The sequence below is a fragment of the Bos grunniens genome, chromosome 7 (genome assembly GCF_055505025.1).
Source record: "Bos grunniens cultivar Pamir isolate PY7600 chromosome 7, Bosgru_T2T1.0, whole genome shotgun sequence".
In the NCBI taxonomy this organism is placed as follows: domain Eukaryota; kingdom Metazoa; phylum Chordata; class Mammalia; order Artiodactyla; family Bovidae; genus Bos; species Bos grunniens.
The window spans coordinates 39,323,279-39,349,103 of record NC_141171.1 but is presented as its reverse complement, the minus strand read 5'-3'; the positions used below and the strand labels follow the sequence as shown (position 1 = coordinate 39,349,103).

Below are 25,825 nucleotides of genomic sequence, written 5' to 3'. Positions count from 1 at the left end.
GGGGGGGGCGCGGGGGGGAAGGCAACTCAGGGACTGAGCCTGAGGCTCCAGGTGAAGCCTCCCGAAGCTCAGAGCCCCGTCGGGTGCAGAAGCAGCGGCGGGATCACCAGGGTACACTTCCCGAGGAAGGAAACCACAGAGGTCGGGAGGGCGAGGTCAGTGATTTGGTGATTTGTCCGGAAACCAGACCTGGGGCAGCACTAGGCAAGGCGAGCACAAACCCGGCTTCCGCTCGGCACTGTCTATGGAACTTCTCTGGGGTGAGGAACCCACCAGACTCTAGCCAAATTAATTAAGGAACAAACTCCTAATAGACCACCTGGGGGCGGGGCCGCGGAGCAAACAGGAGCCCGGAGTCGCGCTTTGCGATGGGCGGGGCCCGCTGCTGGGGCGTGGCCTTGGGCGGAGCCCGGACGCTCAGCTCAGCCCAGCGTTTCCGAGCGACTGCCCGCGAGCGCTATGGCGGCTGATCAGCGTGGGAAGGCCGCGACTCTGGCCCTGAGGCGGCGGCTGCTCAGGTACAGAGACAGCGGCGTGGGGGCGGCGCGTACGACGTACGCACGTCCGGCGCGGAGCCTGCAGACCTCAGCTCCGCCGGGTCTCGTCCAGCTCCCGAGCCTACGGCCCCTGAGACCCTGCGGCATTCAGCCTGTGGCAGGCGGTCGCTTCCTGCGCCTCCCCCGCAGCGTCTTATCCACCCTCGCAGCTGCAGCCGGGCGTCTGGGAAGACCTCCCCCAGTGGTGGCCCGCTCTCCGGACCTGGGGCCGGCCAGACAGTGACCCAGGAAGGGATTAAAAGTCCAGACGAAAGGTCGGGGTGGGGGGAAGTCGGCTCACAGGCAGCCTTAAAGAAAGTCTACCCTTGACCTGTGTCTGAGGGGCTCTTGGTGGGACGTGGAGCGTGAGGCAGCCTTGGGGTAAAGCTTGGGCCTGGCCCCCAGCAGGGCAGCAGGCTTGGCAAGCAAGGACCGTTAGGGCCGAGAGCCAGCCCTTTTCACACTCCCAGCAAAGAGACACTGCCCTAGGGAGCCCGTGGGTCTGGAGCAGCCACCTTTTTCCAGGACCCAAGGGACTCTGGGCACATTCATTCAGATATGTTGAAGCCACATAGTCTTCAAATGACTTAAACAATTTAAGTTTTAGCAACTTCTTAACCCATCCTTCACCTTTCCAGCCACCTGTGGAGTGGGGGAACTGGAGTCAGGGACACAACACCTTGCACTTCAAGCTTTTGTCCTTTCCAAAAACTGGGAAGATGTTGGGGGAGGCCTGTGATGGGTGGATTTCTTCCTTCAGATCTTCAGACATGGCTGTCCATTTGTTGCCTGTCCCTACAGCAATTCCTGCAGACTCTTTTTTCCTGAGGATCCTATTAAGATTGTCCGGGGCCAAGGGCAGTACATGTATGATGAACAGGGGGCAGAATACATCGATTGCATCAACAATGTGGCTCACGGTCAGTATCATACTTCAGGATGGGGCAGGAGAGGATGCCAAGACAGAACCTAGTTCAGGGGTAATCTTCAGGTTGCAGAGAGGTGCAGGGAACTCAGGTTCAACTTAGCCAGCATCCATGTGCAGAGGAGGCCCAGTCTTTTTATGAAAACTGTGGAAACATCCAAACACTAGCTGTGCTAAAATGCTTACCTGGTGGCCCAGATGGTAAAAAGTCTGTTTGCAGTGCAGGAGACCCGGGTTCAATCCCTGGGTCGGGAGGATCCCCTGAAAGAGGAAATAGCAACCTACTCCAGTATCCTTGCCTGGGAAATCCCATGGACGGAGGAGCCTGGTGGGCCACAGTCCACGGGGTCACAAAGATTCAGGCATGACTGAGTGACTTAACACCACTAAAGCTGTGCTAAACCAGCAGGAGTCAAACACGTAAGTCTAGCAGTTCAGTTCCACTTGGAACTGATGGTGAGCTCAGAGAACAGCAGTCAGCCTAGCCATGATCAGCAACCCAACAGGACCCTGGCCAGGCCCTGGCAGTCGCAGCAAGGCTTTAGCCCTGGTAACCATCTCAGGTCTTGGACGAGGAAACTTAAGTAGGAATTCAGTTAACCAGATGAGGCCACCAGAGCTGGTGGAAGGAAAGGGAGTCCAGTGACCCAGTAGGGAAATTGGAAGTTAGTAGAGCTGAAAGCAGGGGCTTTAGTTTCAGGCTTCCTGGGTTCATATCCCTGTCCTCTACTTACTCCCTCTGTGGTCTTGGGCAAGCTTCAGTCTCTGTTCAGATTGCTCATTTGCAGAATGGACATGATGATACTAGGTACACACCTCCAGATGTTTGGAGGAGTTAGTTCATGTAACTTGCTTTGAGTGTGCCTGACACTTGGCCAGCTGCCAGTCATCTTCATTCTCTGGTTATAATCCTTGGCTGTTGGCAGTCATTACCTCCAGCCTCTCTAACTGGAGACACCCCAATGCCATCTTCATCCCCAAAATCCCACCCCCCCATCTTTGTCAAGAACAAGGCCTCAAGAAGCTTACTTAATAACATGGGTCTTCTAGATCAGGTTTCTGCCAGAAAACTTTGCCTTCTGCCAGAATCTCAGGGACTCCTTTCTAGGGCTTTCTTTCAAGACTGGCACCTCTGTCTTCAGACTCCCTTCTTTGCTCTGTACTTCTCCCATCATAACTGCATCTCCTCTAGTTGGGTTTACAGATTGGGGCTGGGGGAGGCCTGGAGGGATTGGCTGATTGGAGCCAGCCGTATGATAGAGGTGGCCCTCTTGCAGTTGGGCACTGCCACCCTCTCGTGGTCCAAGCAGCACACGAACAGAACCAGGTGCTCAACACCAACAGCCGATACCTGCATGACAACATTGTGGATTACGCGCAGAGGCTGTCAGAGACCCTGCCAGAGAAGCTCTGTGTGTTTTATTTCCTGAATTCTGGGTAAGTGCACTACGGTATGGCCAGCCCCCAGTAAAAGGATGAGGCAGCAGTTTGCTCACATGGGCAAAGCATAGTGTAACCGACTGAGTTTGGAGAGAGGCAGCCCTCAGTGTGCTGGGCACTCAGGCTTCCCAGCTGTAGGCCCTGCTGCTTCTCTGTCAGAACCAGTTTCCTGTTCTCTTTGTAAGAGGTGCCATTACCTCCCTTGTAGGATTGTTGTTGGGGCTTACCAAGGTAATATGTACCTTTGTCTGCTTTAAGACTATAGGGGCATGGTGCTGGGAGCTACAGTCAAAATCCCAGCTACATAAGGAACAGAAACATCCAAAATTCTTTAAAGAAGTACAAAATAACAAAGAGGAGTCTTGGTCTAGAGGAAAAGTACAGAGAATAGTGAGGCATAGAAGCCGTGGGGGGGCAGGGCCTGGCCTCTTCTGAGAGGGTTGGGGAAGACTTCCCTGAAGAAGTGATGTTAGGCTAAGCACTGACTAGGGGCTAGCTGGATGAGGAGGAAAAAAGGTTGCTGCCAACTCCATTTGCAGTATTCTTGTCAAGATTGGTCATCACACAGAACAGCCTGTGCAAAGGCCTTGTGGCAGGACGAGTATTTGCACCCCAGCACAGTTGAACTGAAAGACAGCCCTTGAGGGAGGGCAGAGTGTGGGAGAAGACACTGGGGAGGGAGCCAGGGCCCATCACTCAGGGCTTCTTTAGTCAAGTAAGGTACTTGTTTATCCCAAGAGCATTTGGAAGCCATCAGAGGGCTTTAATCAGGTAAGTGATGTCACCAGCACTGGAGGAGACCAAGAATGGACACCATCAGGCACCAGTTTAGTGACTGGGTGACAGGAGATGCTACGCTGGGAGTAGCGGTTGCGGCCGAAATGGCAGGTGAAGGCATGTGCACAGGACCAACCCAGTGTGCCCTGGAGAGAAGAATACAGAGGATAATGAGGCATAGGAGTGGGGAGACCTGGTCTCTGCTGCCCTTGTCCTCCCATGTCTCTCAGTAATACTGATAGTTACCACTCTCTGGAAATGCTTTCTGGTCTTGCTTCCAGAACATTTCATGCTTCTGGTTTTCTGCCAGCTTCTGGCCACTCCTCTGTCTCCTTTGCCAATTCCTCCCCTTCCATTCCTCAGGGCTGATCTTCTCTGAGCCCCTCTCCCTTCCTGATCTCATCCATTCCTGTGTATTATATATTGTCCACATGCTGCTGACTCCCACATTTGTATCTTAGACCCAGATGTTCCCGGTGTGTTTCTGCCTCGAGGTTCTAACCACCCACTTGACTCTGGAACGTGTGTAACATCACCTGTCCGACAGACACAAGAGTTAACCAACTTCGCTAACACCTGGCATGGGACCGTGGCATTGGCTCTTCCTGACATTCCCAGGCAGCTGCCCCAGACCTTCCCAAGAAGGCCGCTGTCCCTCACCACCACCACCACCCCCCCACCTCTCCTGGCAAATGACAGAGGCATGTGCACCTCTGCTCAAGTTAGCAGTGTGCCCTCCTTCCAGTCCTGCATTAAGCCTGTCCCTTCTGTCTGCACGTTGTCTCCTAACTGCATTCCGTCTCTCTCCATCTACATGGCCACCACCTGCTCTCATCTTTGTGTCCTTCTTCTAGTTCTCACTGGCACCTGAATTGCTTTCTACTCCATTGGATACACAGAGAGGCTTCCTCCTCATAAGGGAGCTGAATCATGTCCCTTCTCTGATTAAAACTTTACAGTGGCTTCATCTGGCACTAAGAAGAAAACCCAGGCTCCTTCTGCAGCCCTACCTGTCTTCCCCACGTCCTCTCTCAGGCTTCTCCTGGCCTTCTTTGTCGTCTTGTGGTTTTCTGAGCTCTTTTCCTTCACAAGGTCTTTGTGTGCTGCTCATTCTGCATAAGAACTTTAACCTCAAGACTCTACAGGTATGGCCTTAGTCAGCTCTGGCTGCCATAGCAAAACACTGCGGACAAGGTGGCTTAAAGAGAAATGCATTGTCTCATAGTTCTGGAAGTCATAATCCAAGATCCAGGTGCTGGCAGGTTTGGTTTCTTTGAGGCCTCTCTCCTTGATTGCAGGTGGCAACCTTCTCGCTGTCTTCACATGATTGGAAAAAAGCCATGTTTCCAATCATGCACAATCCTTGATGTCTCTCTGTGTGTCCAAATGTCTTCTTTTAAAGACACCAGTCATACTGGTTTAGGGCCACACAGATGGCCTCATATTAAGTTAATCGCCTCTTGAAAGGCCCTGTCTCCAAATACAATCACATTCTGAGATATTAGGAGTTAGGGCTTCAACACATGAATTTTGGGGGACATGATTCAAGCCCCTAACACCCCTTATCAAAGGTAGAGCCCCTTCTAGTTCTTGACGCCCTGTGTCCATTGTAGCACTTACCAAATGATCGTTCTGTCTTCGTTTTTGGGCTTCCATGACACATACTAGAACGTAAGTTCCAGGAGGGCCAGGGCCTGCCTGTTTTCTTAATATTTTTGCCCCCAGCTCCTAGCACATTGAAGGCATTTGATACATATTTATTGAATGAATAAGTGAATGACTAACGAATGGTGTCCTAAGAATCTTCTTGCTGCTAGAAGGGTTCCTCCATTCCCCTCCAGGTTTCTCTGTAGGAAGCAGTTATCCAGGAGGGAAAGCCCTGAACAGCTGCTCAAGAAGTATTCACCTTTTCTGTCATAGGTCAGAAGCCAACGACCTGGCCCTGAGGCTGGCACGCCAGTACACAGGACACTGGGATGTGGTGGTATTAGATCAGTAAGTGCCATTTCCAGAAGCACGGGCCTGCCGCTTATTGGGAATCAATGAGGCTCTGACTTTAGGTGCCTTGGGCAGGAAAGATGAGAGGCCTGGGCCCACAGAGGATCACGAGGACCTGGCCACAAAGACACCCCCATGCGGATACCCAGTGTCTCTTTCCCTCGGCATCTCTTCCGTTATGGCAGCTTCTGGGAAGCAGAGAATGCTTTATAAGGTGGTGAGAATTGGTCCCACATTTTAGGTATTAAAACTGTAACTCCCAGTCTATTGAGTATCTGCTATGTGCAAGACCCAGGCACAGGGTTAGAGCATTATCACATTAAAATCACAACCACAAGAGAGAAAGAGCACCCTGCCCCAACTTTACAGCAGAGAGAACTGAACCCAAAGACTTTAACAGTTAGCCACCATTACATAGCTAATGAGTGGCCTTGTAGGAAGGCTTACTGACTCCAAGACCTGTGCTCATTCCTGGCCCCAGGACTTGGGGGCTGTGTCAGAAAGCTTGGTCTTGCCTGACTGTTTCCTGAGATGGATGGACAGTTGTCAAGGCCAGGCCAGGAAGTACAAGCCTAAGTCCCCTCTCCTTTCTCCTCCCCAGTGCTTATCACGGTCATCTGAGCTCCCTGATTGACATCAGCCCCTACAAGTTCCGGGACCTGGATGGGCAGAAGGAGTGGGTCCACGTGGTATGCGCTGCTCAAGTGGGCAACAGGTCGGTGCTTGCACCCCAGCCTGGATGACGTGGCACTGTCCCTCCCCACAGGCACCTCTCCCAGATACCTACCGGGGCCCCTACCGGGAAGACCACCCCAATCCAGCTGTGGCCTACGCCAGTGAGGTGAAACGTGTGGTCAGCAGCGCACAGGAGAAGGGCAGGAAGGTAACCACATCCATGCAGGACTGGTCCAGCAAGGTGCAAATGTTGCTTGCCCTGGACTGGATCTTGGGACCCTGAGAGAAATTGGAACCAGGGCCTGCCCTTTGGGAATCTAGGAGGGGGGTTAATTGTTCAATTGAGAGTTTAGGTAGAGATATATCCTGGACATTGCTGGAGTCCAGGGGTCCAGGCTAGACTGGTGTGAGTGTGAAGGTGGGCCTGTCGGGGGAGAAGCGGGTACTGACTAATTTTAGTAATAGAAGGTAAGGAGGCAGTAGCCACTCAAGGCAAGGTAAGAAGTAGACAAGGAAAGGCATCTTCAACAGCCCAGTGGCCTGTGCAGAAACCATGTGACTGCAGAGTCAGGCTGTGCAGGCAGAAGATAAACCTAGAGAGGCAGGCGGGACTGTAGGTTAGAGGACTGCAAGTGCCCTTCTAGCTGAGGGGCCAGAGGCTATGCGGGACCTTTACAGAGTTTTAAGAGAGAAGATAATGGGACCAGGGGATGTACTTGAATGGTGTCAGTCTGACATGGTGCCCTGCAAAGGCCCTGTTGGCCTGAGCAGTGGGGAAACGAGAGATTGTCTTACCCTGGAAGAGCAGCAGCCACAGCAACAGTAGAAGGGAGGCAGCTAGCAATTGGTGTGAAGGCTCTCTAGAAGACTTTGCTGAAAGAATGGCAACTGAACACAGGATATACAGAAAAGACTAGCCAAAAACGTTGGCAGAATCAGAGCTGGGAAGCTTGGCTTAGGCATTTCAGATGCTCTGCACCTACTTGTATTAAATCAAGAAGATTTAGTAAGAGATTACTCTGAAGGTTAGCATGGGTGGGTAACCAGTTTCCCACCCCACTGGTCCTTTCTTTATCCCAGCAGTAGCCTCTGAAACAGCTCCAAGGCAGAGCAGAGTTTGGAAGTCATTGCCGTAAGCAAAAGGGTCAGTGATGGGTTTTAAATAGGCCAATGATGAGCTCAGTGTCTGGGTTGAGGCATTACCCTGGTGGCCAGTGAAGGATGGCCTGGAAGAGATGTCCAGTTAGAGAGCAGCTGCAGGAGGGCAAGGCGGAAACTAGCAGATCTGCCCAGGAGGGGAAAGGCGGGTACAAAGATGTTACAGGGATAAGAGTCAGAAGCTGTGCCAGCTGATGGGTGAAGGAGGAGGCTGGATCAAGGATGGGGCCAGATTTCTGTCCTAATTAGGAGGAATGGGATTCACCATATGGGGGGAGGGAAGGAAGAGGTTTATGGTGGAGAAGTCAGTGAATTTCATCTGGAACACACTAAGTACAGGGGGTCTTACTTCCAGGTGGTAAGCATTGATTTGAGGCCTGAAAAAACCACATCGCAAATATTCAGATAACGATGTGGAGCCCAAAGTGGGGGCACGGTGATAACAGTAACTCATGTTTGGAGCCAGCACTGAGCCAGCATCAGCAGGATGCACCAGCTTGCCACTCAGCCCCACCACAGTGCCACTCCCTTCTCCTCCACAGATTGCAGCGTTCTTTGCGGAATCTCTGCCCAGTGTGGGAGGGCAGATCATTCCCCCTGCTGGCTACTTCCCAGAAGTGGCAGGGTGAGTAGGTGGGAGAGGCTGCCTGAGGGTGGGGTCTGCCAGCCTTGCTTCCGAATTCCAACTTCAGCCTGGCCTATTTGCCAGAGTTGTCAAAGTCCCTGAAGAAATAGTGGCTCCCAAAAGGCCAGATACCTGCCTCAGGACCCCACCTTACTTTTGGCAACACCAGGATTCAGAGTCCCAGGACATCTCAGCTCCTGGTTTGCTCCCTCTCACCACAGTCTCCCATCAGCTGTGTGTCCTCTGCCACAGGCACATCCGCAGGGCCGGAGGGGTCTTTGTTGCAGACGAGATTCAAGTGGGCTTTGGCCGAGTAGGCAAGCACTTCTGGGCCTTCCAGCTGCAGGGGGAAGACTTCGTCCCCGACATTGTCACCATGGGCAAGTCCATAGGCAATGGCCACCCTGTAGCCTGCGTGGCCACAACACAGGCTGTGGCAAGGGCATTTGAAGCCACCGGCGTTGAGTACTTCAACACGGTGAGTAAAACCTCCAGACCAGGAAGCACCATGGTAGCTTCTGTGCAAACAAACTCACTGCTACTCACTAATTTTTTGGTAAATGTAATTATTTTTTCATCAGTATTAATAGATATAACCCATATAAACAAAACCTTTTCAGATTCCTCACAAATTTGGGGGAGTATAAAAGGTTCTAAGACCAAAAGTGAGAACCATTGCATTATCATTCTAGTTTTTTCAAATCTTTTTATTAACTTCTGACTTAGTACCACTTTTTCTTTTGATACTTTTTCTGTAAAATATGGTGAGGTGATTTGGTATTTGATTGTTCTACATGTCCTTAGGAAATTGTGGGTTCTCTAAATGTTGTTTGCCAGACTCTCTGAATATCTCTTGGGTCACACTTGTTAATTATGTTGTTTGAATCTTTTATATTCTTGCTGGATTTTTTTTTCTACTTAATCTATTAATAATTAAGGATTATTTAAATATCACACTATGATGAAAAATGATCAACTTTTTCTCATAATACTATTAATTTTTACTTCAGATATTATGAAGCTATTAAGTGTGTGTGTGTATTTTTAGGAGGTGTCATGCCACTTGGCTTGAGGGATCTTGGTCCCCCTACCAAGCATTGAACCTGTGCCATTAGCAGTGAGAGCACAGAGCCCTAACCACTGGACTGCCAGGAAATTCCCAGTATATGTGTATTTTTGTTTTTGTGTGTTCATTGGGAATTGAATCTTTTTCTTGACTGAGTTATAATTGACATTTGTTTCAGGTGTACAACATAATGGTTCAGTACTTGTATGAAAGTAGTGAAAGTGTTAGTCACTGACGTCTAACTCTTTGCAACCCCATGGACTGTAGCCCTCCAGGCTCCTCTGTCCATGGAATTCTCCAGGCAAGAATACTGGAGTGGGTAGCCATTCCCTTCTCCAGGGCATCTTCCCAACCCAGGAATCAAACTGAGGTCTCCTGCATTGCAGACAGATTCTTGACCAGCTGAGCTACCAGGGAAGTCCATTGTACAGGCATTACCACTGTCTTAGTTTTCGTTATTATACATTTTCAATCACCCCCCAAAGCATCCCCATACCCATTAGCAGTCACTCCCCATTGCCTTCTCTCTGTAAGTCCTGGCAATCACTAACTTTCTTTCTGTCTCCGTAGATTTGCCTGTTCTTGACATTTCACATAAGTGGAGTCACACAATATGTGACTTTTTCTGTCAATAGCACAATATTTTCAAGGTCCATCCATTGTCATAGCATGAATCAGTTCTTCATTCCTTTTTTTGAATGAATAATGTTTCATTGTATGAGCATATCATGTTTCATTTATCTCTTCTTCAGTTAACATTTTAACTATTTCCCTTCCTTGGTTATTATGAGTAATACTGCAGTTGACCATTCAGGATGTTTTGGTATGGACATACGTTTTCAACTCTTTGGAGCATATACCTATGAATGAAATTGCTGGGTCACATGGCAACTCTAAGTTTAACTTTCCAAGGAATGACAGACTTTTTCCAAGCAGCTATACCACTTTACATGCAATTTATGAGGGTTCCGGTTTTTTCATATACTCTTCAGCATTTATTTTCTATCTTTTATCATAGCCATACTAGTGAGTGTGAAGTGGTATATTAATGTGATTTGCATTTACCTGATGGCCAGTGGTGTTGAGAATCTTCTTATGTGCCTATTGGCCATACACACACACACACACACACACACACACACACTCCAATGTATATGACATATATATTCCAATATGTTGTTGTTCTTGTTCAGTTGCTAAGTTGTGTCCAACTCTTTGTGACCCCAAGGGCTGCAGCATGCCAGTCTCTTCTGTCCTCTACTCTGTCCCAGAGTTTGCTCAAATTCATTTCCATTGAGTTGGTAATGCCACCTAACCGCCTCATTCTCTACCACCCACTTTTCCTTTGGCCTACTATCTTTCCCAGCATCGGGTCTTTTCCAGTGAGTAGACTCTTCACATGAGGTGTCTAAAATATTGGAGCTTCAGTTTCAGCATCAGTCTTTCCAATGAGTATTCAGGGTTGATTTCCTTTAGGATTGACTGGTTTGATCTCCTTGCAGTCCAGAGGACTCTCAAGAGTCTTCTTCAGCACCACAATTCAGAAGCATCAGTTCCTTAGCACTCAGCCTTCTTTATGGTCCCAAGTCTCACAGCCATATATGACTACTGGAAAAACCATAGCTTTGCTACAGATCTTTGTCAGCCAAGTGATGTCTGTGGTTTTTAATATGCTGTCCAGGTTTGTCATAGCTGTCCTTCCAAGGAGCAAGTATCATTTCATTTCATGGCTGTGGTCACAGTCTGCAGTGATTTTGGAGCTCAAGAAAATAAATCTGTCACTGCTTCCACTTTTTCCCCTTCTATTGCCATGAAGTGATGGGACCACATGCCATGATCTTAGTTTTTTAAATGCTGAGTTTCAAGCCAGCTTTTTCACTCTCCTTTTTCACCCTCATCAAGAGGTTGTTTAGTTCCTCTTCACTTTATCCAATTAGAGTGGTATCATCTTCATATCTGAGATTGTTGGTATTTCCCCTGGCAGTCTTGATTCCAGCTTGTGATTTATCCAACCCAGCATTTCTCTTGATGTACTCTGCATATAAGTTAAATAAATGCGGTGACAATATACAGCCTTGATGTATTCCTTTCCTAATTTTGAACCAGTCTGTTGTTCCATGTCTGGCTTTAATTGTTTCTTCTTGACCTGTATACAGGTTTCTCAGGAGACAAGTAAAGTGCTCTGGTATCCTATTTCTTTAAGAATTTTCCAGTTTGCTGTGGTCTACACAGTCAAAGGTTTTAGAGTAGTCAATGAAACAAAAGTAGATGTTTTTCTGGAATTCCCTTGCTTTCTCTGTGATCCAACAAATATAGGCAGTTTGATCTCTGGTTCTTCTGTCTCTTTGAAACCCAGCTTGTACATCTGGAAGTTCTCGGTTCACATATTGCTGAAGCCTAGCCTAAAGGATTCTGAGCATAAGTTTGCTAGCATGTGAAATGAGCACAGTTGTTTAGTAATTTGAACATTCTTTTGCATTGCCTTTCTTTGGGATTAGAATGAAAAGTGACCTTTTCCAGTCCTGTGGCCACTGCTGAGTTTTCCAAATTTGCTGACATATTGAATGCAGCACTTGAACAACTTTGTCTTTTAGGATTTGAAATAGCTCAGCTGGAGTTCTGTCACCTCCACTAGCTTTTCTCATGGTAGTATTCCTAAGGCCCACTTGACTTCACACTCCAAAATGTCCAGCTCTAGGTGAGTGACCACACCATCATGATTATCTGGGCCATTAAGACCTTTTTTATACAGTTCTTCTGTATATTCTTGCCACCTCTTCTTAATCTTGTCTGCTTCTGTTAGATCCTTACTGTTTCTGTCCTTTATCATGCCTGTCCTTGCGTGAATGTTCCCTTGATGTCTCCAGTTTTCTTGGAGAGATCTCTAGTCTTTCCCATTCTATTGTTGTCCTCTGCTTCTTTGCATTGTTCATTTAAGAAGGCCTTCTTATCTCTCCTTGCTATTCTCTGCAACTCTGCATTCAGTTGGGTGTATCTTTCCCTTTTTCCCTTGCCTTTCGTTTCTCTTTCCTCAGCTATGTGCAAAGCCTCCTCAGTCAACCACTTTGCCTTCTTGCATTTCTTTTTCTTGGAATGGTTTTGGTCACTGCCTCCTGTACAGTGTTACAAACCTCCGTCCATAGTTCTTCAGGCACTCTGTCTACCAGATCTAATCCCTTGAACCTATTCATTACCTCTACTGTATAATCATAAGGGATTTTTTTTAGGTCATACCTGAATGGCCTAGTGGTTTTCCCCACATTCTTCAACTTAAACCTGAATTTTGCAATAAGGAGCTGATGATCTGAGCTACAGTTAGCTTCAGGTCTTGTTTTTGCTGACTGTATAGAGCTTCTCCATCTTTGGCTGCAAAGAACATAATCAGTCTGATTTCAGAGACTGAGTCATCTCTTGGGTTGTTCAAAAAGGGTGTTTCCTATGACCAGCATGTTCTTTTGACAAAACTCTGTTAGCCTTTGCCCAGCTTCATTTGGTACTCCAAGGCCAAACTTTCCTGTTATTCCAGGTATCTCTTGACTTCCTACTTTAGCATTCCAATCTCTTATGATGAAAAGTACATCTTTTTTTGGTGTTAGTGCTAGAAGCTGTTGTAGGTCAACTGGTCAACCTCTTTGGCATCAGTGGTTGGGCACAGACTTGGATTACTGTGATGTTGAATGATTTGCCTTGGAAACAAACCAGGATCATTCTCTTGTTTTTGAGATTACACTCAAGTACTGCATTTCAGACTCTTTGGTTGACTATGAGGGCTACTCTGTTTCTTCTAAGGGATTCTTGCCCATAATAGTAGATATAATGGTCATCTGAATTAAATTTGCCCATTCTCATCCATTTTAGTTCACTGATTGCTGAGATGTCAACATTCATTCTTCCCATCTCCTGCTTGACCATGTCCAATTTACCTTGATTCATGGACCTAACATTCCAGGTTCCTATGCAATATCATTCTTTATAGCATCAGACTACTTTCACCACCAGAAACATCCACGACTGAGTGTCGTTTCCACTTTGGCGCAGCTGCTTCACTCTTTCTGGAACTATTAGTAATTGCCCTCTGCTCTTCCCCAGTAGCATATTGGACACCTTCCAGCCTGGGGGCCTCATCTTCCAGTGTCATATCTTTTTGCCTTTTCATACTGTTCATGAGGTTCTCATGGCAAGAATACTGGAGTGGATTGCCATTTTCTCCTCCAGTGGACCACGTTTTGTCAGAACTGTTCACTATGACCCATCTGTCTTGGGTGGCCTTACAAGGTGTGGGGCCATAGCTTTATTGAGTTACACAAGCCTCTTTGCCATGACAAGGATGTGATTCATGAAGGAGATTCCAATATATATGACATATATATATATTTTTGAAATAATATATCCTTTGCACATTTTTTAATTGGGTTACTTGTCTTTTTTTATTTTTATTTTTTTTGCTGAGTTTTAAGAGTTCTTTATGTATCCTAAATACTAGATTCTTATCAAACATAAAATTTTTCTCCCTTTGAGTTGTCTTCTTTTGAAGCACAAAAGTTTTTAATTTTGATGAAGTCCAGTTTATTTTTTCTCTGGTTGCTTGTACTTTGGAGTCATAGCTAACAAACCATTACCTAATCAAAGATCAGGAGGATTTACACCTGTGTTTTCCTCTAAGAATTCTCTAGTTTTAGTTCTTATATTTAGGTCTTAGATCCACTTTTAGCTAATTTTCAGATGGTATAAGCTGGAGTTACTCGACTTGGCATCCAGTTCTCCCAATACCTTTTTGCTGAAAAGACTATTCTTTGTTATATCTTACCCCATTAAGTGGTCTTAGCACCCTTGTCAGGAATCAATCAATCATAAATATATGGATTTAATGGTTTCTTTATAAACTTTCAGTTCTGTTCTATTGATCTGTATATCTATCCTCTTGCCAGTTGCACACAGTCTAGACTACTATACTTTGTAGTATGTTTTAAAATCAAGAACTGTCAGTCCTCCAGTCTTTGTTCTTCTTTTTGAAGATTGTTTTGTCTGTTCTGGGTCCCTTGCATTTCATTGTGAATTTTCAGAATCAGCCTGTCAGTTTCCATCAAAAAAGCAGCTTGGAGTTTGATAAGCGATTGCATTGAAGCTGTAGATCAATTTGGAGAGTATTGCCATCTTAGCAGTATTAACGGAGAAGGCAATGGCACCCCACTCCAGTACTCTTGCCTGGGAAATCCCACGGACGGAGGAGCCTGGTAGGCTACAGTCCATGGGGTCGCTAAGAGTCAGACACGACTGAGCGACTTCACTTTCACTTTTCACTTTCATGCATTGGAGAAGGAAATGGCAACCCACTCCAGTGTTCTTGCCTGGAGAATCCCAGGGACGGGGGAGCCTGGTGGGCTGCCGTCTATGGGGTCGCACAGAGTCGGACACGACTGATGTGACTTAGCAGCAGCAGCAGCAGTATTAAGTCTTCTAATCTGTAAACATATCTGCCCAATTATGTAGGTCTTTGATTTTTTTCAATGATGTTCATAATTTTCTTCATAAAATGATGAAAAAAAAATTTTGGCTGCACTACACAGCATGCAGGATCTTAGTTCCCTGACCTGATATCAAACCTGCACCCCCTGTAGTGGAAGCATGGCGTCTTAACCACTGGATTGCAGGGAACTCCCTGTAAAAGTCTTGAACTACTTTTATTAAATTTACTCCTAAGTATTATATTGGAGAAGGCAATGGCACCCCACTCCAGTACTCTTGCCTGGAAAATCCCATGGATGGATGAACCTGGTAGGCTGCAGTCCATGGGGTCGCTGAGTCGGACACAACTGAGCGACTTCACTTTTACTTTTCACTTTCATGCATTGGAGGAGGAAATGGCAACCCACTCCAGTGTTCTTGCCTGGAGAATCCCAGGGACGGGAGAGCCTGGTGGGCTGCCGTCTATGGGGTCGCACAGAGTCGGACACGACTGAAGCGACTTAGCAGTAGCAGCAGCAAGTATTATATTATTTTTCATGGCTTAATAAATGGAATTGTTTTCTTCATCTTACTTTAAGATTCTTCATTTATGGTATATAGAAATATAGATGATTTTTGGATATCAATCTTGTATCATGCAACCTTACTGAATGCATTTATTAGCTCTACTAGTTTTTTACAGATTCTTTAGAATTTTCTATGTACAAAGTCATGTCACCTGTGAATAGAAATACTTTACTTGTACCTTTCCATTCTGAATGCCTTTAATTTCTTTTTCTTGCCTAACTGCCCTAGACTCTCCAGTGTAATGTTGACTAGAAATAGCAAGGGTAGACATCTTGTCTTGTTCCTAATCTTAGGGAGATACGTTCAGTCTTTCACCATTGGGTATAATATCAGCTGTGAGTTTTTCCTAGAAGCATTTTATCAGGTTGAAGAAGAATTTTTTTCCTAATTTGTTGAGAGCTTTATAATGAAAGGCTGTTGTTTGTTTGTTGTGCTCTATTGGGTCTTGGTTGTGACCCACAGGCTTTTCTAGGGCCAGGCTTCTCTCTAGCTGCAGAGTGCAGGCTGCAGAGCATACAGGCTTAGTAGTTGGGGCACGCACGCTTAGTTGCCCCGCTGCATGTGAGACCTTAGTTCCCCAACCAGGAACCAAACCCATGCCCCGTTGTGGAGGGCAAATTCTTAACCCCTGCACCACCAGGGAAATCTGGAAAAGCTGTTGGGTTTTGTCAAATTCTCTTTCTTCATTTATTGTAATGATCGGTGATTTTTTTTGTCCTTCATCCTATTAATATGGTTAATATTTACATTCCTGAGATTAAGCCCACATGATCATGGTGTATAATCCTTTTTATATGTTGCCAGATTCAGTTTGTTCTTATATTTTTGGAGGATTTTATATCTAGTTCTTAAGAGATATTGATCTATAGTTTTCTTGGGATATCTTCGTCTGGTTTTGGTATCAGAGTAACACTGATTTCAAAAAATGAGGCAGGAAGTGGTCATGCCTCTTCTGTCTTCTGGAAGACTTTCTGAAAGATTGGTGGTAATTCTTTAAACATTTTGGTAGAATTCACCAGTTGCTTTGTGGGTTTTTTTTAAATTACTGATTAGTTGCTTTTACTCGCTTCAGGTCTGTTCAGATTTTCTATCTCTTCTCAAAGCAGTGTTAATACTCTTTATCTTTCTGGGAATTTGTCTGTTTCATCGAAGTTATCTAGCTTGTTGACATATGTTCATATTATTCCCTATACTCCTTTTTACCTGTATAAGATTGGCAGTGATATATCCTCTTTCATTCCTGATCTTCATAATTTGACTCATTTTTATCTTGGTCAGTCTAACTGATCTCTGTCAATTTTGTTGATTTTCTCAAGGAATCAGTTTTTGGTTTTTTGGTGGGTTTTTTTTGTGTTTTTCTGTATTTCTGTTTATTTCCACTATATAGCTTTATGATTTTCTTTCTTTTTGCTTTGGGTTTAGTTTGCTCTTCTCTTTTATATTTTCTTAAAGTGAAAGTATTCATTTGAGTTTTTTTAACAAAAGTATTTACAGATACCAAGTTTTCTGTAAGCAGTACTTTTATTGCATCCCATGAGTTTAGATATGTTGTGTTTTCCTTTATCTCTAAATATGTCCTAATCTTCTTTATGACTTCTTTGACCCATTGTTTCAGTTAATTTCTACATATTTTTTAGTTTTTCATTGTTCTTTGTTTCTAGTTTTATTCTGCTGTGGTGAGAAAAGATACATTCTAGGATTTCAGACTTTTAAAATATATCAACACTTGTTTTATGGCCTAATATATATAGTCTGTCGTGGAGAATGTTCCATGTGCACTTGAGAAGAGTATTTATGCTGCTTTTTTGAAGTGGAGTGTTCTGTAAATATCCGTTAAATCTAATTGGCTTATAGTGTTGTTCAGGCTTATTTCCTGGTTCATCTTCTGTCTAGTTTATTATTGAAAATGAGAGACTGAACTCCCAACTATTTTTGTTGAGTTCTATATTTCTCCTTTCAGTTCAGTTTTTATGTATTTGGGGGCTCTATTGTTAAGTACATAACTCTTTTATCATTATAAAATGTTTTTCTATGTTGCTAATAGCATTTTTAACCTTGCAAGTCTTTTATGTCGGATATTACAATAGCCACCCCCACTCTTGGTTTCTGTTAGCATGGCATACATTCACTCTCTCACTTTCAACCTACTTGTGGATTTGAGTTACTGTCTGATGTCCTTTCACTGAAGAAATACTGTTAGTATTTCATGTAAAGTAGATCTGCTGCTGACAAATTTTTTCAGTTTTTTGCTTATCTAGAATTATCTTAGTTTCTCCTTTATCTTTTTTGAAATTTTTTTCCCACACCATGTGGCTTGCGGGATGTAGACTGTTACTTTCCCTACAGGGATTGAACTCAGGCCCTTGGCAGTGAGAACGTGGACTCCTAACCATGGGACCGCCAGGGAATTCCCATCTCCTTTACATTTGATGGATACTTTTACTTTATATAAAATTCTGGACTGACAGTATTTTTCTTTCATCACTTTGAATAGGTCATCCCACTGACTTCTGAGTTTTAGGGTTTCCAAAGGGCTTCCCTGGTAGCTTGGTGGTAAAGAATCTGCTTGCCAATGCAGGAGACGCAAGTTTGATCCCTGGGTTGAGATCCTCTGGAGAAGGAAATGGCAAGCCACTCCAGTATTCTTGCCTGAGAAATCCCATGGACAGAGGAACCTGATGGGCTACAGTGCATGGAGTCACAAAAGAGTGGGACATGACTTTGCGACTAAAAAACAATGGTGAGGAATCAGCTATTAATCTTGCTGAGGATCTCTTGTACGAAATGAGTTGCTTCTCAATAATTTCAATATTCTTTTTTCTGAGGTGTAATTAACATAGAACATCATATTAGTTTCAGGTGTACCATATGATTCAACATTTGTGTATGTTGCAAGATGATAACCACAGTAAGTCTACTTGACATCCCTCACCAAAAAAGTTAGTGTTTTTGCCTTGTAATGAGAACTTTTAAGGTCTGTTCTCTTAGCAGCTTTCAAGTATACAGTACAGTATTACTTATTTGTCTGCCTGTTTGCTTGTTTTGGCCACACCACGGGCATGTGTGATCTTAGTTCCCCAACCAGGGATCAAACCTGTGCCCCTTGCAGTGAAAGTGCAGAGTCTTAACCACTAGACTGCCAGGAAGGTCCCCAGTATTGTTAACTATAGTCACCATGCCGTACATTACATCCCCGTGATTTATGTGTTTTATAACCCATTTCACCCACCCTCTTTGCTTTTGTCTTTCAGTAGTTTGGTTATGTTGTGTCTAGGTATGGAATATTCTACCTGGAGTTCATTGAGTTCCTTGGATGTTTAAATAGTTGTTGGGGTTCAGTTTTTGGGGGAGTTTTTAGTCAAATTTAGTAAGTTTTTTACCATTGTTTCTTCAAATATTCTTTTTGCTCCTCTCTCTCTCTCCTCTCCTTCTGGGATTCTCCTTTGCGTATATTGGAATGTTTGTGTCCCACGGGTCTCTGAGGCTCTGTTCATTTTCTTGTCATTCTTTTTTCTTTCTGATTTTCAAACCTGACATATCTTCAAGTTTACTGATTCTTTCATCTGCCTGATCACATCTGCTGTTGACCTCTTAGTGAGTTTTTCATTTCAGTTACTATGCTTTTCTATTGACTTTTTTATAAATTCAGTTTATTGATATTCCAAATTTGGCAGGACACTATATTCGTGTTTAGCGTTTTAGTTCTTTAGATACGATTTCCTCTAGTGTTTAAGCATATTTATAACATCTGATTTAAAGTCTTTGTCTAAAAAAGAAAAAGTCTTTGTCTAATGAGGCCATCATTGAGCTTCCTCTAGAACAGTTTCTATTGATTCTACCTGCCCCACCACTACCACTGCCCCATATATGGACCATGCTTTCATGATTCACAATTTTCTGTTGAAAATTAGATATTTAAAATAATGTAATATAGAAACCTGGAGAAGGCAATGGCACCCCACTCCAGTACTCTTGCCTGGAAAATCCCATGGATGGAGGAGCCTGGTAGGCTGCAGGCCATGGGGTCGTGAAGAGTCGGACACAACTGAGCGACTTCACTTTCACTTTTCACTTTCATGCATTGGAGAAGGAAATGGCACCCCACTCCAGTGTTCTTGCCTGGAGAATCCCAGGGACAGGGGAGCCTGGTGGGCTACCGTCTATGGGGTTGCACAGAGTCGGACAAGACTGAAGCTACTTAGCAGCAGCAATGTAGAAATCATTTTTCCTCCTCATGGTTTGTTGTTGTTTGTATATTGCCTTTTCTAAACTAGTTCTGTAAAGTCTGTGTTGTCATGCGTGACCACTGTAGTCTCTGCTTGGTTAGATTTGTGATCATCTAATGACTAGATAGACATCTCCTTACATTGCTGAAACCAAGAGTTGTGTCAGTCTTTGACAAGGGGCCCTATGTGTGTGTTGGCACATGCCTTCAGCACTCAGCCAAGCAGTTGACAACTCTGCCTTAGCCTTTATTTCCTTCTTCTGTGAACCCTCAAGTTAGCTGGTGGTGAGAGCTTAGAGCTTTCCCAGGCTTCCTGAACATGCACATAGCATGGGATGTGAACGTATCCCTACACATCTGCATGGCTTTCTAAATGCCCAGGGAAAAGCCCAGGGGTTTTTTCATTTTCCTTCTATTGTTCCCCTGTGGTGATCTTGGGAAAAAGACCTATCTGTTATGCTAGTTCAGCATGTTGACCAGGCCACAATTCTAAACCAAAGATGCTGTGGGTAGGGACTTCGCTGGCAGTCTGGTGCTTAAGACTTCACCTTCCAATGCATGGGCTTGATCTCTGGTCAGGGAGCTAAGATTCCACATGCTCCTAGGCCAGAAAACCAAAACATAAAACAGAAGCAATACTGTAAAAAATTCAATAAAGACTTTAAAATTGTCCACATCAAAAAAAAAAAAAAACCAATGATACTATGAGTAGAACATCCCACCTTGTAATGAGTTCACAGTTGGTAATAATATACAATTAGTAACCTCAATTCATCCCCTGTGTCCATTCCACATATAATTTGTTGTGACATTATCAGAAAGCTGCCTCATAGCAGAATCACCTAGGAAGGTTTTTATGATCTCAGGTATGAGATTGATGGTCTACAGCATACCACTACATAACCATTAGAATAGCTGCAATTAAAATGCCACAATTCCAAATGTTTTTGAGGATGTGGAGTTCCTGGGATTTCATAGCCTCATGGTACAAGTGTAATATGGTACACAACCACTTGGGAAAAGTTTCACATTTTTTATAAAGTTAAATGTACATTTATCAAGCAGTCTAGCAGTTCCATTCCTAGGTATTTACCTAAGAGAAATGAAACCATATGTTAACAAAAAGACTTTATTATAAATTGATAACAGTTTTATTCATAAATAGACAGAAATCAAAATAAGCTGAGTCTATCAATAGGAATTTGGATAAACAAATTGTAGTATGTCTATACAACGGAATACTATACAGCCATAAAATGAACCATCTACCAATACACATATTATGGATAAGTTTTTAAAAACATTGAGCAAAAGCTAAGCACAAAAGTGTTCATATTTTGTGATTCTATTCATATAACATTCCAGAAAAGGCAAAGCTGTGGTGAGAAAGCAGGCCAGTGGTTACCTGGGCCGTAGTGGAGGGGGGCATAAGGAAGTTTGGGGAATGGTGGAAATGTTTGATATCTTCATGCTAGTGGAGTTTCTACAAGTATATACATTTGTCATATGAGTCGGACACAACTGAGCAACTAAGCATAGATTTGTCAAGTCACACTGAACTATATACACTTGAAATATATGCAGTTTATTGTATGTGTGTGCTAAGTTGCTTCAGTCATGTCCGACTCTTTGCAACCCTATGGACTATAGCCCACCAGGCCCTTCTGTTCATGGAATTCTCCAGGCAAGAATACTGGAGTGCATTGCCGGGCCCTCCTCCGGGGGATCTCCCTAACTCAGGGATCTTATGTCTCCTGCATTGGCAGGTGGGTCCTTTACCAGTAGCACCACCTGGGTATGTATACTATACCTCAGTAAAGGTTCTAAGATACACTTTAAAAAAAAAAAAAAAAGATGGTCTGTAGGAGGTCCCCTAGCCAGATAGGCTAGGTTTAAGTCAGACATAACATATTTTTATGTGAAGTCCCTTCTTTTAAGACATTAATACCTAATTCAAAACCTTTAATTATGCCACACAAGCCAAACAAAATGAATCCTCAGGCTCCATTTGGCTCACAGGCAGCCAGCTTGTGCTCTGCGCCCTAAAATCTACCTTGAGCTCAGCCAGTAAAGCTGTGAGCTAAAACTATACAGAGTGACTTTTCCTGGGTGTGGCTCTGGCATGTTGCTCTTGACTCTCCTTGAAAGAGGTGATGGGTGGTACAATGAAGTGGGTCTGGGTCCAGTCCACAAGATGGGATCCAGAAGCCTTTTGACAAAAACCAGCTCTTTGGGAATGCCCAGAACACCCTCTCTTCTGATTTTTGCATCTTCCTGGGGATCCTTCTGCATCCCTGGCTTTCTTACTGGATCCCTGCTAATGCATCTCCAGTAGTACCTGGAAAGGCGGGGATGATCCATGGGAGCCTCAAGAGAACCCCATCTGCTGCCCAGAACACTTGAGTCATTGGTTCATGCCTATCCTCACCTGCCTTTGGAATGTGTGTGGCAGTTCTGCTGCCCCTCACGCTCCCTGGGGCATGGCCCACTCTGCTGGGCACCTGAACTGCCCTTTGTCCCCTGGCTCAGTTTGGGGGCAGCCCAGTGTCCTGTGCTGTGGGGCTGGCCGTCCTGGATGTCTTGGAGAAGGAGCAGCTGCAGGCTCACGCAGCCTGTGTGGGCAGCTTCCTGATGGAGCTCCTTGGACAGCAGAAAGCCAAACATCCCATTCTTGGGGACATCAGGTGAGGCTAAAAACAGTAGTCATTATCTGCCAGGGGCCTGGTATGGTTCCTTCATTCACCTTGTCACTCCCACCTGGCATGGTGGCAACTTATCTCCACAGAGGAGGAACTGAAGCACCTATAGGTGCTGTTGCCCAAGATGGCACCTGGCGGGAGGTGGGGTGGTGAAGCCAGAATCAGACTTTACTCTGTCTACACTGAGGGTTCCTCCCTATCACATTTAGTTCCTGGAACTGACCACCCTCTGAGGGTTCCTACAACTCTCAGCCTCCCTGGGAGGTAGAAGTGTGAGCCCTGGTCAGCTTTCTGACAGGGGACTGGCTGACACCCAAGCAGAGGGTGAAAGCAAGGACCTCGATCCCTCAAGCCTTGTCTCCTGCAATGTCACCTTCTGCTCCAGGGGTGTTGGGCTATTCATTGGTGTGGATCTGATCAAAGATGAGGCCACAAGAATGCCAGCAACCGAAGAGGCTGACTACGTGGTGTCCAGGTATTTTTTTCTTGAAACAAGTTGCATTTGTAGTGTCTACTGCTCTGACTGGGAAAGAGCTCCCCGCTTGCCTCTCCTTTTTGACCCACGCCCCCAGACATGCTGGGCCCACAGAGTGCAGGTCATTCCCAGCCTGAGCAGCCACTTCAAACAAGACAATACCAAGGCTGCTGGAGCTCAGACACAGGCAACCACAAGCCTGCATTTCACAGCCCCGGGCTGCCTGAGAAGCAGCTTCTCCAGAGCCACAGCTGGGACTATGGCAGCAGACTCCCTGTTCCTAGAGGTTTTCAGATAGACTCCTGCTCCTCATCTGGGGGGGTGTCTGAGGACTCGGCATCTCAAGACTCAGCCCTCATCCCAGCCCTGGCTTGCATGTCCACTTGAGCCCCAGGACCCTTCCCCTTCTTGTTTAGGTATTCCCTTTTTTCTTCCATTCTTCACTCCTACCCACTTCCCCCACCTTGGAAAACCCATCTAGTGTTTGATGTGTATTCTTACTCAAGTTGTAAAATGTGCATCCTTGTTTTGAATCACACAAACTGTATTGATGTAAAAACCTCTCCACATGGTTTTGGACGTTGACCCCTCCTGCATGGCCGCCCAGCCCCTGCCTCCTTTCTGCTGAAGCACATCCACCAGCTTGCCCACCAGTTCTCGCAGGGAGCCTCAGGACTCAGGAATTGAGAATGACCTCTGGGAAAGAGGGAGCCAGCTCTTCAGCCAAGCCTGACTGCCTCCATCTTGCAACCACCCCTCTCTGCACCCCCCCCCCCCCGAGCCCCGTGTAGTTTCTCCAGTTGAGTGAAACAACCCTGCTAGGAGCCAGAGCTGGATTTGAAGTCAGAACCTGGGCTTCCTAGCATGGCTGTTGTCAGTGCCAGGAAGACCGGGATGGGATAAGGGAGCTAGAGGCAGGCTGAGGACACTGTTCCTGACAAGACTTACATAAAAGTAGTAAATTTAAAAAATGAGAGCAGGGGGTCAGAGAATGTAAATACAGTCACATCAGACCCCTTCTCTGAGAGGCCAAAATACCTTCCTGGGTTAAAAGTATAAATGTGGACTATTAAAAGTTATTACTAGGTACCAATGATAATGCTGAAGAGAGTAAAGTCATCTTCCAAAAAGAACTGGAAATGAAAACTGGATAGTCCAGTCTGGAGTTACAAGATAATCTGGGGGCAGGGTAGAGAAGGGGGTGGCAGGAGTTACTGAAGCTAGGCTACATGAATTCACTGCACTGTTCTATTTGTGAATGCTGGACCCTTCCTATAAGGAAAAGTAAACCACGCATGACATAAACCATACATCAAAATGGAAAACACAGGGAACCTTGACATCCACATTGTAGCCCTGTGGCCATTCTGTTTGGCTTATGCTGGGCCTCTAGGAATGGATGGAGCAAGACCCCTGCTCTGGGGGCGGGGAGGGGTGGCAGCAGCCTCAGGGCCAGGGCACCTCACATGGGGTGCTATGCTTGTCTTTGATGCTGGGCCATAACGTTGGGCAGGAATCTGGGTAGGGGTTGGCCAGTGTTGTTATTTTGGTGGGAAGTGGCTTGTGGTGGGTTCTGAGAGCAGTATGGCTGCCAATACCAGGCTGAGAAAAGTCTGGAAGATCTGTATGAAGTGCCCTTGGCCAGTGGACAGCAGGCCCTGCTGTGTCCTACCTTCACAGGCTTAAGGAGAACTACATTTTGTTGAGCACCGACGGGCCTGGGAGGAATGTCCTGAAGTTTAAGCCCCCGATGTGTTTCAGCTTGGACAACGCACGACACGTGGTAGCAAAGCTAGACGCCATCCTGACAGGTGAGCCTGGAGCCACAGCCTCCCAGTATGCCCAGGGACAGGGGTCTGACAGCTGAGCCAGGCGTCCTCTGAGCAGTGCAAGGAGTGGGGAGCTGAAGTTGAAGTGGAGGCCTGTTCCTGCCTGTGCCCCCAAAACTCGGGAGCCCTGAGCAGGCACCAGTGTAGCATGCAGGACAAGGGAAAGCAGGGCTGGGCCTGTCAGAACTACAGTGGGAGATTTCCATTATATCTTATAGCTTCTTATACCCTCATAGCTTCCCTGAGACAGGTGGCAGCAGCTTTGTTTTTCAGTTGCTAAGTGGCTAAAATGAGATACGCATTCAGGACAGATTCAACGCAAAATCCCTTTCCACACTGCTAATCATTTAGGAAAGTCAGGGTCTCCCCTGTAGACTCCCCTACAGCCCAGCGACAACCACCCCACCACCCCTGACCAGATTACTTTCTACTCTACTGCCCCCAGGTCTCCCTAGTAGACACATCTGGAGGTGGAACAGGACCTGCTGGGAGAAGGGAATGTATTTTTGAAGGTGGACCATTTTGAGTGGTCCTGTGGTATTTTTCAGACATGGAAGCGAAAGTGAGAAGTTGTGAGACCCTGAGGCTCCACTCCTGAGGCAGCCCTGCTGAGAGGTATCTTTCTCTAGGTAAGTGGCCTTGCTTCTTGTTCCCAGAAGACCCAGAATTGGCTTCCTTACCATCCATCAGCAGCTCGTATGTTTATTCCAAGTGGTGGACCTTTCCCACAGGTTAATTTCAACACTGGGAGGCTCTGGGTGCCTCGAGCTCCACATCCCTCACCTCTGAAAATCTTGAGTCCTTAAGTTTGCATTTGATAGCTATTTCCTTCCCCAGCCAGTTCCTCTATAAAATACAGAACTTTTGCGAGGCTTTATCCACCCTGGCCCCAGACAAGTGCTGCATCTTAAAACCAGCTATCTTAGGTCTCAGGTCACTAGACTTGGCACTCCAGCCAAGCCAGCAAATACCACTACCAGATGGGGCTGTTACATGACAACCAGGAGGGACACTGTTGCCCAGATCCAGCTGGTCCTTTGTGTATCCCCTCTTGTCTTTAGGTTTCACAACTTCGCTGGGATAGAATCCCATTTTCAATGGCAAGTCAAGACAGGTGTTCCAGGGTGCTCCAGACTCCAACTGGCCTGGGCCAGCGTCCCCATTGAAGGTGTAATCCTCACTGTACTGTCTTCACCTCCTTGAACAACTGCCTCCAACCTCTGCCACTCCACTTTCTTTAAAGCTGCGCCAAGTCCTAAGCAGGGCCAAGTCATTAAAGGAAACTAACCAAAGATGAAGACAGTGTGTGGTTATGCCTGACAGGATGCCTTAGGAGGTCGTGGAGGATACTGGAGCTCTGGAGC

General features: G+C 45.7%; 1 protein-coding gene across 25 annotated transcripts; it reads left to right on the top strand.

The window, feature by feature from the left end:
* The first annotated feature begins 130 nt into the window (after positions 1-130).
* PHYKPL (5-phosphohydroxy-L-lysine phospho-lyase) lies at positions 131-25,759 on the top strand. 25 transcript variants are annotated; one of them, XR_015167272.1, is made up of 13 exons: positions 439-518; positions 1,338-1,456; positions 2,739-2,898; positions 5,599-5,673; positions 6,278-6,365; positions 6,443-6,559; positions 8,052-8,134; positions 8,481-8,612; positions 21,988-22,142; positions 22,543-22,632; positions 24,313-24,443; positions 25,010-25,090; positions 25,523-25,759. XR_015167272.1 is itself a non-coding variant. In XM_086411008.1 (13 exons), exons 1-12 carry the CDS (start codon positions 460-462, stop codon positions 25,057-25,059), a joined length of 1,353 nt encoding a protein of 450 aa, XP_086267134.1. In that variant the 5' UTR covers positions 439-459; the 3' UTR covers positions 25,060-25,090; positions 25,523-25,759. The 25 variants fall into 25 exon arrangements, 20 of the variants coding, with proteins under 20 accessions (XP_086267136.1, XP_086267134.1, XP_086267137.1 ...); XR_015167270.1 differs by having other exon boundaries at positions 8,475-8,612; XM_086411008.1 differs by having other exon boundaries at positions 8,387-8,612.
* The last annotated feature ends 66 nt before the right edge of the window (positions 25,760-25,825 follow it).